We start from the raw sequence: 23,319 nt of genomic DNA, 5'->3' as shown, positions 1-23,319 counted from the left end.
ACCATCAGCGACCTCAGCACGCCACCACCATTAGGACACCGTGACCGACTTGCCCATTTACCCATTGTGCACTATACAACTCATAAATATGATAAATATGAATTCAACAGCTTTAGCAGAATTTTTATCATTTGTCACTATTGTCACTTTCGCGCTTACTTGTTAGGTTAGAACGTGACAGGCATGGTGACAGGTGATAAAAATGCGACCGTGCTACAACCGCCGCACGGAATTAGGATGAAACGGGTGAAAGCGGGTTTTCCACCGCGAGCGGAGCGGTCTCATTAAGGACTTAGTTTAACTCGCAAGACTAAACTACGTACTTGTGTTTCCACCAACAAATAGTCGAGCGGAAATGACAAAATGAGCAAAAAGAGTTGAAATGAGCTCGCTCAGCTCGTGAGAGCGGAGCGGTGTCATTACGGAGTCCGGTCAACTCGCAATGGTAAATTACATAGGCGCGTTTCCACAGGGAAAGAGGTGAGCGGAGCGAGTCAACTAGTTAAAATGAGCCCGCTGCGTCAAGGTCCGGCCGACTAGTTTGAAAAGGACTCGTTGCTGTCTCCGCCCCTCCCTGCCCGCCGCCGCCGGCACCGAGCGCGCTTTCATATTGCTGTGATTGACTGACGAGTCGTGTTTTTTGGCAATGGAGCGATTTATTGAAGCTGTTCGACAATACCCATAGCAAGTAAAGAATACCGAAACATAGATATAAAGAAAGCTGCATGGAAATCTATAGTTGAAGCTTTGAATTCGGAAGAAATAAAAGAGTAGTCTTTTCAATCAGATGTATTAATTTCAAACACAAGAATCTTGGAAAGCTATTCTACCAGTATTATTAAAATAATCGCTATCACTTGATTCCGTATAGCTCGACATCATGTTCAAACACGACCACACGCAACCAGTTCAAAACTTCAACTGAACTCGCTCTCTGTGGAAATCGACTATTCATTTTCTATTTCTCATTTTCCGTTCAGCCCTCTCCGCTCATTCCTCTTTTTCATTTCTCTTTTGCGGTGGGAATCAAACAACTAAACTCTTTGTTGGTGGAAACGCAAACCTATTTTTTAACAACGAAGTCCGCTCCGCTTAGCCATCTCTCGCTCATTACTCGTTCGCGGTGGAAAACCCGCTGAAGACTTGTGAACTGTCAACTGAAAAGTTATTGGTCAAATTGAATTATGAGACATTGAAGTGATGATTACGAGTATGATTTTAAATTGCAATATCGCCATCATGGGGCGAGGGGTGCAATGGTGGACGATTTTGTGATTAATTGCCATTATGCTCAGAATCTTTGTGTTTAAGAGTTTTTAAAGTCGAAGATCTTGATTGTTGATATTTAATAACGAGCTATTTTGAATCTTGTTTCATTGAAAAGGAAAATTTAGACCTCGAAGAAATTGACATTATTTTCGCTTTTACAACACTTTTTTTGTGTTTTTCTTCATATTACTTAAGTCTAAGGTGAATATAATGAAGTTAATTAATTCCACCCATTTCACATGTCCAGTGCTGAATCAGCTGAATGTCACTTTGACATGCACCTTGATTCTACTTGCATTTTTGCATTAATTTTGCATAGAATTCCTCATAAATATTACATGAGTATTTCTTCAATATTACATAAACCGTCAATCACGCTGACATTGGCCTGTGCGATGGACGTTATTTTACATAGAACGTCATATCTAACTCACATCTAAGTTTCTAATATAACCCTATTGTCTACAACGTAAAGTTCAAATATGTCTAACAAACATTCATACGTCTAAGCGAGAATCCTTCAAATATGTCATTTGTCGTATCTTACGTCTTAGTTTCCGTTTTTCAATGAGAAAACGCACATTCAACAATGGCCTTTAATACTGCGTCATTCCAAAATCAACCTTAAACCATTATATTACAACTTAAATTTAGAACAGCGTTTATGACTATATCGTAAAATCACTTGCTGCACGCGAATACGTAGTATGCTCTCTGTCATACCTACTTACGACACGTAAGTGTGACAGAGAGAACACTACGTATTCATGTGCAGCGAGTGTTAGATTTGACTATAGTCGAGTTGTTCGAATTTGAGCTCTTTCCTTTTGTTTTAAGTCCGGTGTTCGCTTGGAGTGTTGTCAGCATTGAGCGGCGCACGCGACGCGTTCCGCAGTGCGCCTGCGCGAAGGACGATGTCATGTGAAATTGATTCTCGATTGTAAGAACGATGAGTAGGTTCGTAATAGGGGTTTTTCTATTCAGTCATGTATTGCCTTTATCCATACTATATATTGTATATTATATGAATTATGTAATATTACAAATGACCCTGTGTCTGTCTGTCAATCTGTAACCTTTCTCACGCTTAAACCGCTGAACCAATTTAGATAAAATTTGGTATAGGGACAGTTTGAGATATGGGGAAGGATTAATTTAATATATTGAATATGTTATGTTACTATTATTATTTTTATTGGAAAAAGGTAAGCATTTGACCACAATCTCACCTGATGGTAAGTGCTGATGCAGTCTAGGAATAATAGTAGTCTAGTAATTCTATATTTATACTAGTAACTCGAAGGAATGGGCATTTATTTACCATAAAAATTTGTGGAATCTAGGCTCAATTAAGGCCTTTACTATAAAAAATATATAATTTATCTATCCTAAGGTATTTTTACCGGATACGTGTCGTACTCGTATATGAGGTTGTCACAATCTTACACTAGGGGAATAATTTTTGTGGAAAACTATTGGTTGGTTGGTTGTGGGTTCGGCTGACTTTAACGGAACTGCTTTAACTATGCAGACCCTCTGCATGCATTTTGATCCCTTTAGCTACTTCTAAAACTAACTAACTATTACGGCAAAGCGACCCAAAGAGGATCTTGGCCTCCGAAACGAGAGCACACCACTTTTCCCGATCCTGAGCCGTTTCCTGCCAATTATCGGCTTGAAGCTGACGCAGATCCGCTTCCACACTGTCTACTGTCCATCAAAATTCTTGTAAATATCAAGTCACCAACATTTTGGTCGCCGTTTGGGGCAATCTACTAGCAGCTAGCTTATATAAGTTCAGTTAGTTTGTTTACTATAAACATTTTAGGCAATCTGGTGGGATCTGAGTTTTTTTGCCGATTTGCACTGATTTATTTATTTTAAACTTTATTGCACACCAAAAAAAGTACAAAAGGCGGACTTAATGCCTCATCTACACAAGTACGAAGCCAGTTACGCGGGCCACACACTGTCATAGCACGCTATAGTTTTAATACGGTAGTCATAACAGGGTGTTCAGTTTCTAGACGCAGGTGCCTATGTTTTGAAAACGCGCGCCCGGTCGGCCATTGTTCCGGCGATATAGGCTGAGAGCTGGCTGGGATTTCAGCACTTTTTATGTTATACGAGCAGATGCATCGGTTGATAGTAAGCGATTCCCGTCGCCCATGGACACTAAGAGGGCTGTGAGTGCGATGCTGGCCTTTAAGATGGGAGTACGCTTTTTTCTTGGAGGTTTGAAGGTCGTATCGGTCCGAAAATACCGCAGGCGACAGTTAACTTCATTGAGTAAAGAATTTTTTGTGCCAGACGAACTCGATAAAACTATAAGTTTGTTATTTTAGCTACCTATATAATCCTTAAATTTCGATCTGAGAAAAGTGTAGCTAGAATATAGAATGTAGAAAGAGTTGTAGGCATGTTTAAGTTTTATCAGGACGAAGAGGAGTTCCAGAGGAACAAAGATATGTAAAAACATTGCAAATTAAGAAAACGAAAATTTTGATTTTTTTATGGTGATGCTGCAGTTAAATGAGTTTTTTTTTGTTTTACAACAACCGGTCCCATTTTTCCGGTGTTATTCTTACGAGACAAGCAATGGTATTGTGTAAGTATTTTAATGTATGGCTAAGCCGACTCTTGACGACCCTAAACTTATACGATATTACGTCCCTTAACAAATTTCCGAAACCAAGACTAAATCAGCGTTGGCTCTCGGTCTATTTCTCACATATTCGCAGCTCAATATCAGCATACGCGAATGAATGCAGTTGCTATAAGACAACCTACGGTGTCGATCTTACTGTCAAAGTATTCATTATTATGTTGTGGATTAATAATGACTTTTCCCAAAATGATAAGTTTTAAAGGGCCCGGTGACTCGTGTAATGACAATTTAATGATAAATATGGATTTCATTGTGAGCCAAAGAGCGTGCAGTGTTCGCATCATAATGGGGTATACAGAGCGTAATAATTTGAATGCGTAGTGTGCTGTGAAAGTTATTATTGTGAATATTGTGATTTGTGATAACATTGGAGTTATAAATCTATTATTTGGTGCTACTATGCCTACTATTCCTCTTCAACCTCTTTCGTCCAGTTCCATCCAGAACATTTAATACATATTACGTACCTTATATTTTATGTTTCTTTTTACTCGATTTTTACTATCTTGAGTAGATTATTTTATAATCATTTTCTGTTTTCCACAATAAATAACTAGTCAATCATATAATCAATCTAACATTTCGATGACATCTTCAGTTTTAACCTCTTGCTGCTCAGAGGCATATAAAAAGGTCTCCCGTTCCATTTTTATTTGAATCTTTATTTTGACAAATCAAAATTGCATTTGTATTGGCAAGTTTTGATCTCTGGGCTGGGCTAGAGGTTAAGGAAACAAAAATACAGTTATATATTTTTTCTTTTTTTATATATTCATACTATCACAACGTTAAAGCTGTCATTTTAAGACCTTAAAGTCTATATAGAAACGTTTTTATTTATTACATACTTATGAAGATACTTATTTTTAACCTTTTTTATTTTATGTTACTGTCTTTAGTTCTGTTTTTCAAAAATAGACTAAAAATGAACAAAATGCTAAATAGCAGTGGAAATATAGAAAATTAATAATGAAATCTACAATAATATTTGGTCTACAAATAATCTGGATAGCGGCTGACTTTGAAGAAGATAAGGTAATTAATATAGAAAAAGTAATTTATTTAGTGCGAATGTTATATTGTTATTGATAATATTCTAATATTCCATTTATCAGGTTGTTATTCGATTTTGAAATGACACTGGACTATCTAGCCTAGTTATTTACTACAATTTCTTTTTATTTTGACTATAGGACACATTTTATTTACATGCAAGGGAAGTTTGTAACTTTGTAGATATTTAATTTTAATGCTTTTGTATTAACAGTTTGTTTGGAATTAGAAGTAAATAAATTACGTCGATACTTTGTAAAGATACTATTTTTAATTCCAAAAACATGCTTTTTTGATTTGATGTAATGCTTTTAGTTTGGTTGCTTTATGTCTAAAAAAGGTACCTACGCCGAGTTCTATACTTATTTACTCCCCTTCCCGGGATAGGGTTTTTTATAAAGTAGTCATAGTATTAGACAGTCTTAAGTTTAAATAACTTCTACTATTCAATAAATTTGATATTCTAATAATGATAATCTTAGAAAGTTTCTAAGTTTAAATGGTAAAATCATATTGCTTAGAATCTTGCAAGTTTTTGACGCAAAAACTCCCAACTAAGCACGAACGAAACGCAAATCACACATCAAAACCCTCACTTATCATGACCTATACACCCACCACACCATCTTAGACTTTACCCTATAACTATACAGGCTACAGTCGCTTACGCATCGTTTTACGGCCTAACTTGTCACATTGTTGACAATGTGTTTAGCGTTTACGTAAGTTAACGGTCGATTATGGAGATTTGAGAATTGAACAGAAAACGGTCAAGGTTTGACTAGTTGTAACTAAGTACGCTAAGTACAGAAGCTTTTTTAGTTTCTTTGTTTTAAACACTGTACCTTTGGAAAACTATTCTTTTGATCCTTATCATCATCATCATCATTTTAGCCTTCGGTCGCCCACTCGAGTACGCCACTTGTCCCGGTCCTGTGATAGTCTCATCCAAAAGTGCCCCGCGATACTTCGAACGTCATCCACCCAACGAGCCAAATATTCTTGATCTTTATACCATAGAATAAGTAATAGTGCTTCATTATATGTGACGTTATCTATGAAAAGGGACCTTATTGTCGATGGCGCTTACGCCATTATTAACGATGCTCCGATATAAATACAATGCCGCGCGACGCTGTGCGGCGTAAGCGCCATCGACAATAAGGTCCCTTTCCATAGATAATGCCCCATATTGGCCACGTTCCACCCCGCTACGAATGAAATTAGGTACCTTAATTATCATTCGTGCACTGTTTCTAGAGCTTTCTGTTCTTTATATCCTGCTACTCTATGGTTGTCGTCTGGAAGAGATCGCTCACAACGATAAGACCGCCTGTTGCTACCTTTATTTACATTGTAAATCTGTTATTGATTTTTGTCTTTTGTGGTGCAATAAAGTATATTATACCTATACTTACTTATCGCTCGACGGTAGTTTGACCGAATCTTGAGTTCGATTAGCAACGTAATTCTTCAGCCGGGCCGCTTGTTTGCTTGTAAATATCAGTAAACAACAATTTATTTCTATATTACATTGCGATAGTTACACCAAAATATTTTTAACTGGTTAAATCATGTTATGCCCATAATGTACGCATTTGTAGCATTTTAATTAGTATCTTTTTAACACTGGTTATAGAGAAACAGACATATGCATTGTATTATTTGTATTTATCACTGCATCTGATGTATATCACGTAACTAGGGTCAAATGCTTTTATAAAAACTGTGACAATACTAATATTGAATCTTCCATACACGGAACGCGTATAAAAGATAACGTATCATGTTTGAACAGTTTGTCTGCTTGTGTATGTGTGTGTGGTCATACAGTGAGGGCATCTGGTTGAAATACTTTAAAATTCAACGGCAGTCTATTACGATTCTTAGTTTGTAATGAAAAACAATGAAATCGCTCTCAGGAGCAAGGAAAACGAGTACTTTTATCATATATTTTTTTTAATATATCTTCTGTCAATGACTTAAGCCTTACCAAGGGCTTATTCAAGCCAACAACCTAAAGAACTAGGCAATGCCCTTCACTCCCTTGTTCCTCAGACTGTTTATGAAGTATTGTGTTTGGTGTTACGTTACTATTCGATTGGCAATGGGTTCTGGAAATCTAATACCTTGCCATAAAACAGGGTTATGGTCAGAATTAATCTAATACTAGTGGCTCTGAGAGCTGTATGCTCACGAGAGCATGACTTAAAACTGAATAAATGTTTGGCTCCGCCATTTTGGAACATTGCCTAAAACTGAATCGATCATAGAACTTACATTTAACCATAGAACTTGCTTACTAAATTTTATTAATCGGTTGAGAATTGCGACCTGTAGAGGAAAACATCCGGACATGTATGTACCTATAATACCTATATACGAAAGAATTTTTACCCAAGCTGAAACGGAGACCTACGCTAACGCTCGGTCAATAAGGACTTATTAAAGGTACCTTTTCGTTTGCTGAGAGGGACAGAGAAAGGTATGTTATTTATCTGTCCGTCTCAGGAGAAAGATGGCAGAAAGTGTCCGACAAAAATATGTAATAAAACCTATATATACCTATTATAGCATTTATGGAGGAACTCTCTCACATATACTTTCTTTTGTCTTGCGAATTCCTGTTGTCATAAGATCAGGATTTTATGATGGGATCCTGTAGAAATCGAAACCCATAGCGATTTGGGTATATTGTTGAGTATGACTGATGAGTTGCTTATTATTCTGTACACTCAGATCTTAATGATTATAGTGATATACAAAGCAGTATACTCCCTTTCTTACTCCGTTGGCACAGCGACCCAAAATGAGACTTTGCCTCCGACACAAGACAGCCACTTTTGTGCGATTTCTCGTCAAGTCAACAATTGCTGTTGACTCGAAGTTCATGCAGATCGGCCTCCACCTCCAGTATTACAATTTTGGTGGCAATATTACATCATTGATCATAGATTCTCCAACAAACGACCGAAAATGCTGTAAACATCTTTAATATCTTTAAAAAATCAGTCCACGAAAGCATGACGTTTGCCCCGGCCATTGCCTGAATCGTCATAAGAATTAGTTTTGCCTATTACTCCTGCCATTGTTGCGTTTTACTGTAACTTTACGTGCCATTGTGAGTGTACGCGCTCCTATTTCATCTTGGGACTTGGACATTAAACCTAGGCTTTAGAGCTAAGACTAATGGCTTTCTTAACAGAAAGCTGGAGTTTTGCTTATTCTTGAAAAGACGAAGTGTCGTAATTTTCATGCTCTTTTATCAAACTACTAGCAGCTGAGACTCACTACTAAAAGAGATAAGGAACGAACCGTTCATCCAAATTGATTTAGCGGTTTAAGGTGACAGACAGACAGACAGACAGAATTTTGAAGTCTCTTTGAAGGTTAAAAAGTGTCCACTAAATATTAGAAATTAGGAATAAAACATTTTAGAATTAGAGAAATAAATGAATATTCAATGTCATTATCATCTTCCTCGCGGTGTCCCATTTTGCCACGGCTCATGGGAGCCTGGGGTCCGCTTGGCAACTAATTCCAAGAACTGGCATAGGCACTAGATTTGAATGAATAATGCACATGAATATTCAATGTATGAATCATTATTTATTAAACTTAAACCGTAGAGAAATAAGTACCTAAGCTTAGAGTGCTATAGTTAAACTTAGGTTCTGTTCAAACTAACAAACGAATCACCTTTACGAGGGCTGTTTGATAAGTACCCGTTTATGAAAAAAATAATCAGTTGTTTTTGTTTATATGCATTTATTTTTCTTCATAGTCTCCTTTTAACTCTATACACTTGTTCCACCTATATTCAAGCTTCAATAAACCATCCAAAAAGTATGATTTCGGAAAGTCATTAAAATAGGCCTCTGTGGCGGCAATGACTTCGTCATTTGATCCAAATCGCTTACCACCGAGCCATTTTTTCAGGTTGGGAAACAAAAATAAATCGCATGGGGTCAAATCTGGAGAATACGGGGGGTAAGGCAATAGGGCGTAGCGTAATTGTGTTAATTTAGCCATCACAACTCTAGACGAATGAGCTGGTGCGTTGTCGTGATGAGACAGTACTTTTTTATTTTTTAAATGGGGTCGTTTGTCCTTCAACCCAGCGTCAAATTCATCCAATAAATTGGCATAGTACTGCCCTGTTATCGTTTTCCCCTTTTCTAAGAACTCAATATGTATAATACCCTGCGAATCCCAAAAAACGGTCGCCATGACCTTTCCAGCCGATGGAACGATTTTTGCTATCTTTCGCGCAGGTTCACCCGGTAAAATCCACTGCTTCGACTGCCCTTTCATTTCCGGGGGGTAGTGGTGACCCACGTTTCGTCTACGGTCACGAAACGACGCAGAAACTCCTTCGGGTTACGTTTGAACACGGCCAAACACTGCTCCGAAGTAGTCAGTCGGTTCCGTTTTTGCTCCTCCGTGAGTAAACGCGGCACCCACCTCGCCGATACTGTCTTCATACCCAATTTTTCTTCTAATATGTTTTGTACCCGCTCGATTGGAACATTTACAGCATCAACGATTTCTCGAAGTTCAATTCGGCGGTCGGCTAAAACGATATTTTCAATTTTCTTAACCATATCGTCTGTAGTCACCTCAATTGGGCGGCCTGGGCGATCCTCATCAAAGACGGTTGTTCTCCCCCGCTTAAACTCGTTAAACCAGTATCTGACGGTTGTCATAGAAGGAGCACATTCATGGTAAACCGCTTGCATTCTTACTTTTATTTCATCACATGTTTTTCCTTCCAAAAACAAGAATCTAATTACAGACCGATACTGCTCTTTCTCCATTTTCACAATTTTAAGTTCACGCTTTCACTGAATCGCTGTCAAATGAGAAAAAAACAAATAATGCTGTTTTTTTTTAAATTTTCCCACCTCTGAAAAATGGCTTAAAACGATTGTATACATATTTTCGGCCCGTGATATTAATACATTTGGAAAACGGGTACTTATCAAACAGCCCTCGTACATATTAGGATCTATGTCACTTATATATGAACACACAGAAAGCAGGCTTATCGCTGGAATTTCACGCACCACTTGCTAAGGAGAGTTCAACTTCCTTGCATAGTAATGAGTGTGTTAAATACCAAGTTGGCTTAAACAATTGGAAACTCGGTGACACACATGCTGTCACGTGGTAATTTGGAATTCTCGTAAAAGGCCGAAGGTATACGCATGTTACGGGCATGTAACGCAAGCGATATGCTATGTCGACTGGTCTGGCTTGTTAGTGACCCTGCCTGTGAAGCCGATGCTCCTGAGTTCGAATCCCAGTAAGGACATTTATTTGTGTGGTGAACACAAATATTTGTTCCTGAGTCATGGGTGTTTTCTATGTATATAAGTATGTATATCGTCGCCTAGCACCCATAGTACAAGCGTTGCTTAGTTTGGGGCTAGGTTGATCTGTGTAAGATGTCCCCTAATATTTATTTATTTATATGTAGGTATTTACAACAAAAGTTGAGGCTCACCTAACCTAACATAATAAAAAAATCTACAGAATTACTTAGTAGGACCCGAAAGTTAGTAGGTAACGTAAAGCTTATTTGTGGTAGTGAAATTCTTAAGGCCCAGTAGGTTCGTGTTCGTCTTTCACTGCGGAATGACATAAAAAGTGTTTTGTAGAGTCTGTGCCGAAAGAGAAGAGCCGTGGAATGTATTGGGCCCCATACATTTCACGACTCTTGTCTTACCGCACTGACTTGCTTTATCCAAAACAATAAATCTGTATCTGTTCGGCGCGGCACGAAGTGTCAGTGTGTGAACCGCCTAAACCATTTCAAAATGGCCATCACTGATCCCCGGTTAGCCGCTGTTTGCCTAGCCGCGGGATTTAGATACGTTATCGGCCTTATCTGCCGCTATCGCTGCCCACATACTGGGCCCGTACCTATGCAGTAAAGTGTATCCACTTTTAGCGTTTAAGAGTCCGTTACAGAGGGTAAATTTTTAGATTTTGTCAAATTACCCCATTACACACACACCAACATACTTAACACACACCTACAAACTTCTCGTACACTGCCTCAATTTTTTAGAAAACATATATTACCCTGTTCCGTACAACACAGACTTCTTTATACCAATGTCAATGATTAAATATGCCCTAATGACATCCGTAGACCGTAAACGAATATTTTCGACTAGTAAATGGATCCTAAATTATGATTTGTGTTCAAAATGACGGGCGTTTTTCCGAGCCTTGGTCCACGCCGACGCTTTCCAACTCGGCATACTATGGAGCAACGAATAGCGATATGTCCATCCTTAGTAACCCATTTTTATTGCTCCTTTACACTTATTTTCGTATTATACTCAAACATAAGCAACATAACTGAGGAAAAAATAATCGTGCCCATCACACAAATGTCCTTACCGAGATAACCCCTGGGTTAAGGACTATCACTATGTAGGTAGACAGTATCACTACCAATTAGGCTAAATTAAAAACTACAGTAGTTTAGTTACTGTAATGTTTAGTCACTATCACAAATATCTGGATTATACTAAAACTCGCAAAAGATATTAAGGTATACGCTCTGGATTATCTGATGGCGACTATAAACAGAGCTGTCTTGATGACATAAAATAACTGTTCCTTTCTTTCTTTACAGAGACTCAACCGAAAAAATGGAGTCAAAGAAAAAGAAGAAGAATCCAGTTGGTACTGGGACCCTCCGCCGCAGCCCGTGCGAACAGACGCGGATATCGAAAACGTGTACAAAACACAAATCAAAGAACTACAAGACGAAATATCCACCTTAAAAGATCGGTACAATATAGACCCGAGACAAGACAATGACGACGAACTTGAGAAACTAAGAGAAGAAAACAAAAACCTAACGACAAATCTGGAAGATTTAGATTCCCAACATCAGCTAGCTATGGAGAGACTGTTAAGCTTAAAGAAAGAGTTGCAAAAGAATTTTGAGGTCCTTAGGCAAGAGCATGAAGATCTAAAATATAACAACGATGAATATGCAAATGAAATTAAAATTCTGCAAGCTAAAATAGCGGAGAAGGATAAAGATTTCGAAACTTTGAAGACGGCTAAGGCAGATTACGATACGTTGCATCATAAATATATGAATTTAGAAAGGGTACATGATCTCTTAAGAGAAAATGCTGAGAAATTTCAGGAAGAGAATCAAGAGTTACATGAAGAAATATTTAAATTACAGGAGCAGGTAACTAAATTAGAACACGAAGTTGAACTTGTTACTAAGCATTCTGAGCTGTCTGAGACTGTGCCTAGAGATAGGTACGAAGAGTTGTTAAAGGAACTGAATGATCTGAAAGACAGTAGAAACTCCAACCACCAGCATGTTGATGAAGTCAATATTGATGATAACGCTAAGAGTGTCATCGAAACATTGAAAAGAGAGTTGCATGAAGTGAAACATAGATTAGCTCAAAAGGAAAGTGACGCACAATCTGATAACAAAGTAATTAAAACTGAAAAGATAATGCAGTTTTATAATAAATACGTGAACTTTGATATTCCTGTAGATTATCTCGGAGAAGTGCCATCGAGTGGCGAAAATATAGTGGTATTTAAATTAGAAAGTGCTTTCAAAACACTGAATTCTTTTAAGAAGGACATTGATAAACTCAACCATAAGCTGTCTGAGAAGAAACTAAACATCGACCATATGCAGACACAGATAGATGATTTAACAACGGAAAATGACTTCTTAACCAATGACTTACATCACACTGAGAGAGAATTGGAGGAAATGAAGAAGAATAATGACTTTTTGATATCAGAAATTGCGGCCTTAAAGAATACGTCCAAACTAGAACCTATAATAGAAACGCATGAAGATAATTTAGCAAAACTAGAGACAGAATTAGCAGATTCAAATAATTTAAATAAGGATTTCGAGTCTAAAATACAACGAATAGAAAAAGAACTAGAGGCAGTTAAGCATGAAAAAGTTTTGTTGCAAACAAGCTTAGCTGACTTAAAAGAGAAATACACGTTGATGCTTAGTGAACTAGACATGTTCAAAACTAAAACAAAGGATGTGGAAGACTTGGAAAAGACAGTCAATATTGCAAGTGAAGAAATGGTTAAAAACTGCACACATGAAATTCATGAATTGAAAAAACGGCTCAATGCTGCCAATGCTAAAAACGAACAATTGTCAATAGACGTGCATATTGCAGAAAATGACAAGGTATTACTTACGCAAGAAATTGACAATCTTAAGCAAAGTATTAAACATGAAACACAGAGTTTGTCCAAATCTAAAGACGAACATGATGGAAGGTTACCAGAGGTTGTTGAAGATAGTTTAGAACCAAAAGCTAGAGCTTCTAGTAGTATTGTATTGGAAACAAGTACAAAACACAAAAATATCACCACAGTATTGAAAGAAGTTGAAGAAATAAAATTAGAAAAAGCACAAATTCAAGCGCAATTGGATATGGCAAAGGATGAAAATACGCTATTAAAGGAAAGTGTTAGCCAACTTAATACGGCAATTGATCACATTAGGCAGCAAGAGCGACACTTGCTTATTCAAATAGACGATTTAAAGAAATCAAGACAAGCCGTAATTGATAACGAAAAGGTGCTTCAAGGAACTATTGAAAAGTTGAATGAAAAGATAAAAACGCAAGAAATGTTAACTATGGAGATAGGTAAACTCAAAGAAGCAAATATACATTTGACTCAACAGAAAGTTCACTTGGAAGCAGAGTTGTTATCTACAGACAGTAAAATCACACAATTTAATCAAGAATTTGAAAAAGTACTAAGCAATGTCAGTGAAAAAGATGGTCTTATCGATGCTCTAAATACTACTATCACTGAAAATAACTCTAAAGTAATTTATTTAAATGATAAAATATCAGAATTAGAAAGTAATTTGGTGTCTAAAAACAATGAAATCATTAAACTGCAAAAAACTCTCGAAGAAGTTACTGAAGCATTAAATCAAACTAACCAGCAATCAAATCAAAGTAAAGAGGCGATTTTACTGGAAAAAGAGTCTCTGACCCAACAGCTTATAGAGCTTAATGTTGAGCTTAAAAATAAAACGGACGAAATTTCTGCTTTAAACAATACAATTGCAGAAGTTGAAAGAAATCGTTCTGAATTCAAAACATTTGCTGATGAGAAAGACAAGGAAATCAAAGAACTACGTCAAAGTATAGTTGAAATAAGTGACAAACTGAAAAATGTCGACCATACAACAAATGCTGATGATTACGCCATATTACTTAAAGAAAAGGAAGCCATACAAAACCAAGTTGTAGATCTACAAAATAATATCACTGTTAAGCAGGAGGAATTAAATGAAATTAAAGTAAAACATGACCTTATGGAAAAAGCTTGTATCGAATACAAAGCTTTAGTAGAAAACACAACAGCCGAAAAGGCAGAGCTAATAAATCTAGTTACTTTAAAACACAATGAAAGTTTGCAGTACCACAACGAAATACAAAGGCTAAACCATGTCCTTTTAGAGCAGAATACTGAAATGAAAAAGTTGATTGAAGAAAAGAACCAGCTAATACAAAATAACGAAACCTGTCCAACCTGCGAGAATTTGAGAATGACTCTTAGAGAAAAGGATGAAATAATAAAGAGTCTCAATCAGAATAGTAGTATGTTTGAGAAGAATACTACTGATTTAGTGAATGCGAATGAAAGTTTGAGGATGTTAACAGAGAAATGTGACGGATTGGAGAAAAATCTTCAGATTCAGCTAGAGAATGTAAAGACATTGGCAGCAGAAAAGATACAGGTGAGATTTTTATCATTTAATAAAGTATCGGCGCCGTCAAGCTATAATTAAAAATGTTACTATTGGTTTTTATATTTATTTAGATTTATGGTAAAGTATTACTCCTGTTGCTATAAAGAAAGTACGAGTAGCTTCTTACCCAATTATTATTCAGACTTAATTTTTTCTAGCATCGCGCCGTAAATGTAAAATGCACAAGTTACTACCTTCCTTCGAATGCAGAAAATAACTTCACCTGGTGATTATGGGTCCCATTAACTTACCAATTGTCAAATATCAAGTACCCTTTCAGACTAAAAAATACATTTTCCAAACCGGCTCAACCGTATTCGAGTAATTGGGGAACATACATTAATGAAGAACTTTTCGAAATCTTGAAGTCGATTATAATGAGAGTACGTTGCGATTTTCAGCTGTCTGAGCAACATGACAACGCGACTCGCGAACTGGAGCGACTACGTCACCATCTCGTGGAGATGGAAGACAACTATACACAGGAGCTGATGACGTCAGAACAGAAACTGACGGAATGTCAGGCGAGGTTGCAACATGTTGAGGAAAGAGCTAAGCAGAGCAGTACGGTTTATACTAGTAATAGGTGAGTCCAGTTGATACTTTACGGCGTTCATAAACGTCTGCTAATTTAATCAGCTGATGATCATCGTTTGTCAACGACAGATAGGGACAAACGACGATCATCAACTGATTAAGTTAGCAGCCGTTTATGAATAACGCCATTAGACTTTAGAGGAATTTCCTTACGCGGACTCTTTGGTTGTGGAATGTATTCCTTGCGACGGTTTCTCCAAAAGTCCAGATATATGATGACGTAAAAATTCATGTTCTTTTCTCTGCATTTTATGTTGATGATGATTTGCACTGGGTAACTTCGAAAGCGGGGTAATTTTGAATATAATTCTAGTTTAGATATTAGCGATTCAAAAAGTTACCCCGATGAAGTTAACTCAAAGCATCTTATGTCCAAGGGAAAGAAGATTCGTTTCGTGCAAACTATAGAAAAATCTAAGTTTGTACAGAATAATGGTTCACGATACCGTGGAGCTTTTAACAGGATCTCAATCTTTCCGTCACTTATTTCCAGCATCCGAGCCAATCAAGAAGTAGAAACGCTGCGTAACCAAATCAAACTGCTTGAAAAGCAACGAGAGGATGTCCAGGCCAGACTTGGAGAAGCAGACGATGCAAGAGGGCGGAGTGAAGCTGCGCTCACCAACTTGCAAGTTGTCTTGGAACAGTTCCAATTAGGTGAGTGTTCTGTTGAAAATTTTTCGGTACCAATAAGTAGGAACCTTTTGCAGATTAATTTGCTTAAGAAGCAACACGTGAAAGTTCAGACCAGTTTGACCACGTAACCTCCCAAGGGTAGTTTTTTGAAAGATTTTATTTAACTTACAGTGTTTGATAGTTTTTTTAGATAAAATTATTTGAACCAGGTCCCGGTTGAGTTGGAATTTAGTCACCATTATCAGATCAGCAGGCGTATTATGGATGGCTTTATCCACATGATAAAATAACTGTCACTTTTTAAAACCGCGGTATAGAAAGTGACGAACACCGTTTTATCACGCTGTCACGTAGACAAGAACGACCATCATATCCGTAGTTCAGGGGATAGCTATAAGAATGGGGTACCTAATGATTCTCCGAAAAACTTTTAGCAGATTATCGATTCGCCGACAACGATTCGACAATGTTGTCATAAAACATGCCAGCTTCATGAGTAGTAGACGGACAGTCCAAAGAAAAGTGCAGTCGACTGTAAAAGCTTGTACCGAAAATAAAAATTTACAAAGATTTTATTTCTGTTTCAGACAAGGAACGCGACATCCACGCCGCCACCGAAAAAATAAGAAACAAAATGGAGGATCTGAAAAAAGAAAATGGCGGTCTACAGAATCAGATAGAAAAACTCAACGTGAAACTTCAAGAATCTCTAGCTGGTCTCCAAGCCGCCACAAGACTTGGGGATCAACTGGAAACAAAAACAGCGCAAATCAATGATTTGAAAGAACAAGGTATGGTGCATGTTCAGGTATTGTATAGAGTTTGAATTTTGTTGTTATTTATTGTTAGGTTATGTTCTAAGTAGGTTTTTGTAGTGTATTTTGAAATCTTGGTGTAGACTGTAGATAGATGTATGAAATGTTGTAGATTTGTTGTTGATATTGAGAGTTTCACTGTCAAAACATTTTAATTCTATTTTTTTTCACACGGTCATTTTTGTTGTATTATCACATTTTCTACTTTTCTAATTCACCCACGTTTGGATTTGTATTACTTTTTCACAAGGAATGTTCCGAAAAGATATTAAGTAAGTAGTTTTTTTTTTCTAAAAGGAAAATCTGGTAATTTCCGATAAAATGTCTCAGCCACGTTCACGTAGATAGCCTAAATTTGGAACAGTTATAGCAACTACTACTAAAACTGTAAATAAGTCAAAATCACTTATCTTAGACATTAAAGCTCCCAATGAAAACTCACCAAATTCTAACCTGCAAATTTTTGTAGACCATTTAGATCCAATACCCATCAGTTAGATTCGTCACCCGACCAAATATCAGCTGGTAATTCTGGGTGGCTAACCCCAGAGTGCCGTCTGGTATGAGGTGGGGTGACGACACTGCGACATTGACACACGTAAGTTTACCGTGCTTGTGTGCAAGTCCTGTGCCTGTCTGTGTAAAGTTTCAAACTTTAAAGCAAAAAATTAATGACCGAGCAAAGCGAAGTTTCAGCTTGGGCAAAAATGCTTTCGTATTTTTCGAATATCCGGCTATTCGCCTCTACAGGTCACATTTCTTAACCGATTATCGTGAAATTTTGCGAATAGGTTCGAAAGTACCTATAGTTTTTTTTAATAATTCGGTTTATGATTTTTTTTTAAATGGCCGAGCTATGGGGGTGTGCGACGTGTACCTAGTACCTACAGCTCACTGAGACACTAGTTGATAGTAGAAGAGGTATAGTCTATAAATCGTGGCCCTGAATTTGACAACCAAACTAAATGGTATATGCTTTTTGGTAACAGAATTATTAAACGTCAACTTTTGGCAATCAAAAAATTGATCACTTATGCCGATTGCCCCCAAAAATTTTACTCGTCAAAACAGGTTTGTTTATATGGTTATATGGGCTCAATAATTCGACCCAATAATGTCTCAATAGGTACGGATTGTCTAACTAGATAAATTTTCAGATACGTATGCATTTGTGCAATATAGTAATTTAGGGTCTCTATGCACAATTTTTTTTTGGAAATGCACTTTTTTCGTTTTGATTATTTCCACTTTTTAACAGTGTTTGCTACTTTACATTGACAGGCGCTTTGAATTCGTTTTGCAGTGTGTCTTTGAATGTTAGTGTGCAGTGTTACTTTTACGCTAAGCTTTATTATTATTATAGAAACTCACAGTTTCAGTTTTGATTGTTTAATGCCACTGTGCACTTAGATGTGTAAAATTATAGATAGTCAAGAGCGTGGCTTCTTTTTTGGTGCTTTATCTATCTTCTTTAAGTTGTCAGTATAGACCGACAAGAAATTGTAGAAAATTGTTGAGGGCGCCACTTCCTACGTAATTGTCACATTTTTGACGTAACATGGCAACAATTTACTATGCAATTTTTGAGTTCCATTTTATTTAAGTTCTACTATTTTATGTCGCACTATAATTTAGCTTTCTGAATTAAATAAATAGATTTTGCTTATTAACAAAGTATGTCAACTTAAGGTTTAGGTTCATTATGTTTTCCCTTGAGTCCGCAATAAAACGAAAATCCCTCAATTTAGATACAACTAAGTATAATTTCTACCCGCCCATAAATTAAAAATTGTCAAGACAAATGAAACTTGTTTTGTCAAAATAAAGAATCAAAATAGAATGGAACAAAATACCTTTTTATATGCCTCTGGGCCGCTAGAGGTTATGATTATAAAGTAGATTTAGTAATAAATATATTGGAAACGAAATCACCACCAAACCAACAGCAAGCTTCGCCATCTTCGGCCTAATCTCATTTGGTAACTGTGAGGCTTGATCACGACGCGCCGGCGCCGCTGTCACTTGTCACTTTGACAGCTGTCATTCTGACATGTGTCAGGTTAACAGGCAGCGGCGCGCGGTTGCGTTCTACTCAGATTACCGCATGGGATTTGATCGAGGATAATGGCTTTTCGTCGTGACGTCCGTTTTTTTTTTTTGCTTAAGTATTATTGTAAAATCGAGCCATGAATTTTACATGCGTTTTTAAAACCTAGTTTTTAGAACCTTAAATTTATTTGTATGCTGTGTTAATGTATTACTTTAAATATTATAGAGAAAAAAGAAAACGTATTACATTAGAATAATAATCCTAAATTATTAATTTTTTTACTTCATGGCTCGATTTTGAGATTTCAGAAGTATATTTGACATAAATGTTGCTTTCAAATTTTCATATTGCACATTGTTATTTTGGCTTTTAGCACACATTATATGTCGTGTTTTTTGTTTTTCAGTCTTGGAACCATTTGTATTAGGATTTAAAACGACAAAGAAAATACATTCAATAATTGCCACTTGTACCATTCCACTAACCGGTTAAACCTGGAGTTACCATGGTTACCAGTACAATTTGACGTTCGGTTAACGGTTTAAGAGCTTTAAACCTCGGGTTAGTGGTGCAAGTGGTCCTTAGGTAATTAATGACAATAATGACCCTTCTTCAGAAGTTTAGAATTGTTGTTATCAAATGTTTCCAACGCTGAATGGCTGATATTTTGAAATGGTGACAAGTACTTCAAAAATTCAAAAAAATATTGCCATTGTTAAAAGGATGGTATTTTTTTTAATAAAATTGTGACTTGTCCCTATTCCGAAATGAGCCCGTTCTTTTGCTACGTTATGTCGTCTAGAAGTACCTAGAAGGATGCCGTAGAAGATGCTGCATTGTCCCTGAGTATTACTTCAGGTACTGGTGGATTTGGAAAAATGGGGGGCGGCGGACACCACACCTCCGTGTGTGTTCAACGGACCTGCGTCCAGACTTGATCGAATTGATGTATTAACTAGCAACGTGAACCTTACGTCTTTGCAATAAGGTTTACGTAATTAGCTAATAGTGTTGACGATGGTTCGAATAGTTTTGTTTAAGCTAACTTGGCAGTGGCAGTGGCGACACTATAAACGTCATATTTTGATGGTTTTTTTTTTTTTTTTTTTTTTTTTTTTTTTTTTTTTTTACATGAGACAATACGCAATGATAATTCGAGAGGTGGACCAAATATGGGCAAATACAATTTTACAGAAAAAACATGAAGTCATTTAGAAACGCATATAACAGTCCAATGACATAGCATGGTGCAGTGCACGGGTGTCCGTCCGTTCCCTTCCCAGTCACTGAATAATACTTTGAGATCGTGCTAGCCTGTCGACGAGACGGGAATGAAGAGCTTGGTAAGAGTAGACATGTTTATTATTTATTATTTTATTTTGAAATTGATTTTATTGTTAATTTTTTGATTGAATTGAAATTGTGTAGTTGTTATATTCTAGTCAGGAATGTTGTCGTATGTTGAATGTATTTTACAGTATTTTAGATATTTGTGTTACTTATATTAGAATATGTTTACGTGTGTTTTTTAAAGGATTTTGAGTAAGAGAAGAGTAGGTACATGCAATGGCGTTTTTGGCAAAACTATCTTATATAAATGTATGTTGAGACGAGAGATTCAATCACGAAGAATCTCATTTAAGTTTAATTGTGTCCAAAATTAGTTTTGTCTTAGAAGCGCACAGGATTTTGCGTATGAAATATTATTACCATATTTTAAATTATTATTAAGTATAAGTGATTTTTTTATTAATTAAAATGGTAACCCAAAATTATTTTCGTTGTCTTGCTTTCTATATCGTAAGAAATTGAAGGAGTGGAGTAAAATATACGCGCGACCGACTGGTCATATGTGTATCGATGTGCCAAATCGAAAAGAATTTTGATTCAGGTTATACGGATTTTGTGTTTCTTGGTTTTGAAAAAGTAAAGTAAAATTCTTTATTGGCATTAAATGTGGTTAAACAATAGGTCTTTTTTTTATTAGTATCACACAATCCTATTAATATCCTGTTTATCGTGTCAACAGTAAAAACCCTGCAAACATCAGTAGGGGCAGCCGAAGAGAGATACTATAAAGCTATATCCAATCAGCAAGACAAAGTGGACAAGAACTTAGTCAAGAACCTTGTGCTGAACTTCGTGCTTACTGCGGGGAACAATACTAACAAGTAAGTTTATTTATTTACGTCACCCTTTTTAAAACATAAAATAGTTTACGTCACGCGAGGAGAAAATCTCACTTCCTGGCCAAGGCAAGACGTAAAACTTTAGACAAACCACGGGCGGTAATTCGTAAAGCCCCAGATCGCTTATTTATCACAAACACCTGTTATCTGGAGCATTCACGAATTCACCTCCCTAGGTATGTAATGTACTATTGTTTATTAGGATCACCAACAGAAGATACAATTTACATACTATAAGTAACATACTAAGAGTGCACATTTATTACGGACCTCCTACTTAAAGGCAATCACAGGATGCATTAAGTATTATATTCATTTAAACCTTAAGTTAACACTCAGAAAAAGACTAAATATAAATTACAATTTTACAAGTTTATAGTATTCAGGCGTTACTTTACGAAAGTTCTTAATAGTCAGTCAAAATGACCAGTCTAGCTAGACCCGCGTTTTGTATGGGAAAACCCGCGAATTCCTGGTTCCCGTTCGGCATTTAATAAAGAAGTACTGGGCACACTCCAGCCAACAGTATCAGTAGAGGCGAAACATGTGTCAAGTTTTGTATTATATGCTCAGGATTCGAGTTTATGCAATCTATTAAAAGACACTAGTACTTAGTATTTTACCTTCAAATATGCAAATTTTCAGCTTCATTGGAAGTCGGGAAGTGGGTTAAATTTAACTTGCAAGATTTGACCCGTACAAATATACATAGGTACGTTGCAAGTTAAATAAAAGCTTGTAAAAAACACTAATACTTAGTATTTTATTTACCTTTTTTTCTTCAGGACTCAAATACTGCGTGTGCTGTCGACGGTGCTAGACTTCAACCAGCAAGAATGCCGAAAGCTAGGCCTAGAAAAGGCACCCCCTGCGGACAGCCTCGCTGCCGAATTCGTCAAATTCCTACAGGTAACCTCAATCTAATATTACATTATAAAATAAATAAATCTTCTTTTGTTATGTGTTCCAATTTAACATCTAGCTAAATATATAATCCCAGGCCACGACAAGATTTCTTTTTCGGCTCATAATTTATTTTTATTTTATTGATTCATAAAATTTACACAGCATTATAACGGACTAATACACTGTGAAATTTGTAGTAGACAGTATTTATACAAACAAGGTACATGATACAGTCTATATTGACGGAATTGACGGAATTGTGTTTCAATTAGGCTTTTTGTATTTATCTCGTAAGCGAGTGCTTTGTATATGTAGTATCCAATCCTTATTTTGTTCTTAGTTTTTACAATATTAGTGTCCTGTCACCGGTAGTAGGTTTGGCCTATGTAAGTGAATGTTGTTAGTTCTATTTAGTTTTGGATTGAGTCTTATCTCTTTCATGTATGCAATGTGTGTGTGTGTGTATGTGATGCGTGTTACATAAGTATATGTTTTTATTACATATCTATTTGTGAGTTCCTGTAATTGGCTCTATATATTTATTTAAGATTCCATTGTCATTTAGTTAGCTGTTGGATCTCCTTATGTAAATAAATAAATATAGAAAGGACAAACAGAACAAATGCGAGAAAGAAAAACTAATACAAGACAAAAGATTCACGCTTATCCATCGCCTCACAGAACTTCATACTGCATCATCTCACAGAACATAATGGTTTATGGAGATGTATTATGATTATTATGAACCTCGTGAAAGTCAGCTGCCGCTCTGTTGGAAGAAACTAGCTAATACCTAGAAAATAATTACTAATTTACTCCAGATTCAAAATTCCGTGTCCTTTAAAAAATCGAATGTAAGCTAACCGTATTATAATATTTATTTTAACGTTGTAATTCAATTTCAGGACGAGAGCAAGCCCCGAGCGCCATTACCAAGTATGTTGGGTCTCACCAGGAGTAATACGCCTAGCTCCAGGAAAAACTCTACTATAGGTATGTACTTAGTGGGTACCGTACCTCAAAAGGAAAAAAACGGAACCCGTATAGGATCACTCGTGCGTCTGTCTGTCTGTCCGAACCATTCCCCCCCCCCCCCCCCCTTATGTCCGAAACTACTGTGTTAAAATGTTTGAAAAATATACACAAAATAGTTCTTTATGACAGGAAAACCTATAAGAAATGTGCGGTCAAGCGTGAGTCGGACGTATTGTACGGAACCCTTGGAACGCGAGTCCGACTCGCACTTGGCTGGTTTTTTTCACGATAAGTACAAAACTACTACCATTTCGCGTTACAACTTATGAGGTCCCATTGGATGGATCTCATTAGTCATT

General features: G+C 36.7%; 1 protein-coding gene across 2 annotated transcripts in view; it reads left to right on the top strand.

The window, feature by feature from the left end:
- Window positions 1–23,319, top strand: part of LOC134658784 (thyroid receptor-interacting protein 11-like) — a 67,661-nt gene that overhangs the window by 43,461 nt on the left and 881 nt on the right. The window contains exons 1-8 of one of the 2 annotated variants that reach the window (XM_063514427.1): window positions 4,864–4,972; window positions 11,640–14,780; window positions 15,194–15,378; window positions 15,883–16,046; window positions 16,613–16,816; window positions 20,920–21,061; window positions 21,865–21,988; window positions 22,891–22,978. In XM_063514427.1, the coding sequence (XP_063370497.1) occupies window positions 4,907–4,972; window positions 11,640–14,780; window positions 15,194–15,378; window positions 15,883–16,046; window positions 16,613–16,816; window positions 20,920–21,061; window positions 21,865–21,988; window positions 22,891–22,978 (4,114 nt within the window). In that variant the 5' untranslated portion in view covers window positions 4,864–4,906. Of the gene's footprint in view, window positions 1–4,863; window positions 4,973–11,639; window positions 14,781–15,193; window positions 15,379–15,882; window positions 16,047–16,612; window positions 16,817–20,919; window positions 21,062–21,864; window positions 21,989–22,890; window positions 22,979–23,319 lie in introns of those variants that run through there. The other variant, XM_063514426.1, reaches the window with a different exon arrangement.

The sequence above is a fragment of the Cydia amplana genome, chromosome 23 (genome assembly GCF_948474715.1).
Source record: "Cydia amplana chromosome 23, ilCydAmpl1.1, whole genome shotgun sequence".
NCBI lineage: Eukaryota > Metazoa > Arthropoda > Insecta > Lepidoptera > Tortricidae > Cydia > Cydia amplana.
The sequence above is the reverse complement of the archived record's forward strand: the minus strand, read 5'-3'. Positions and strand labels throughout refer to the sequence as shown.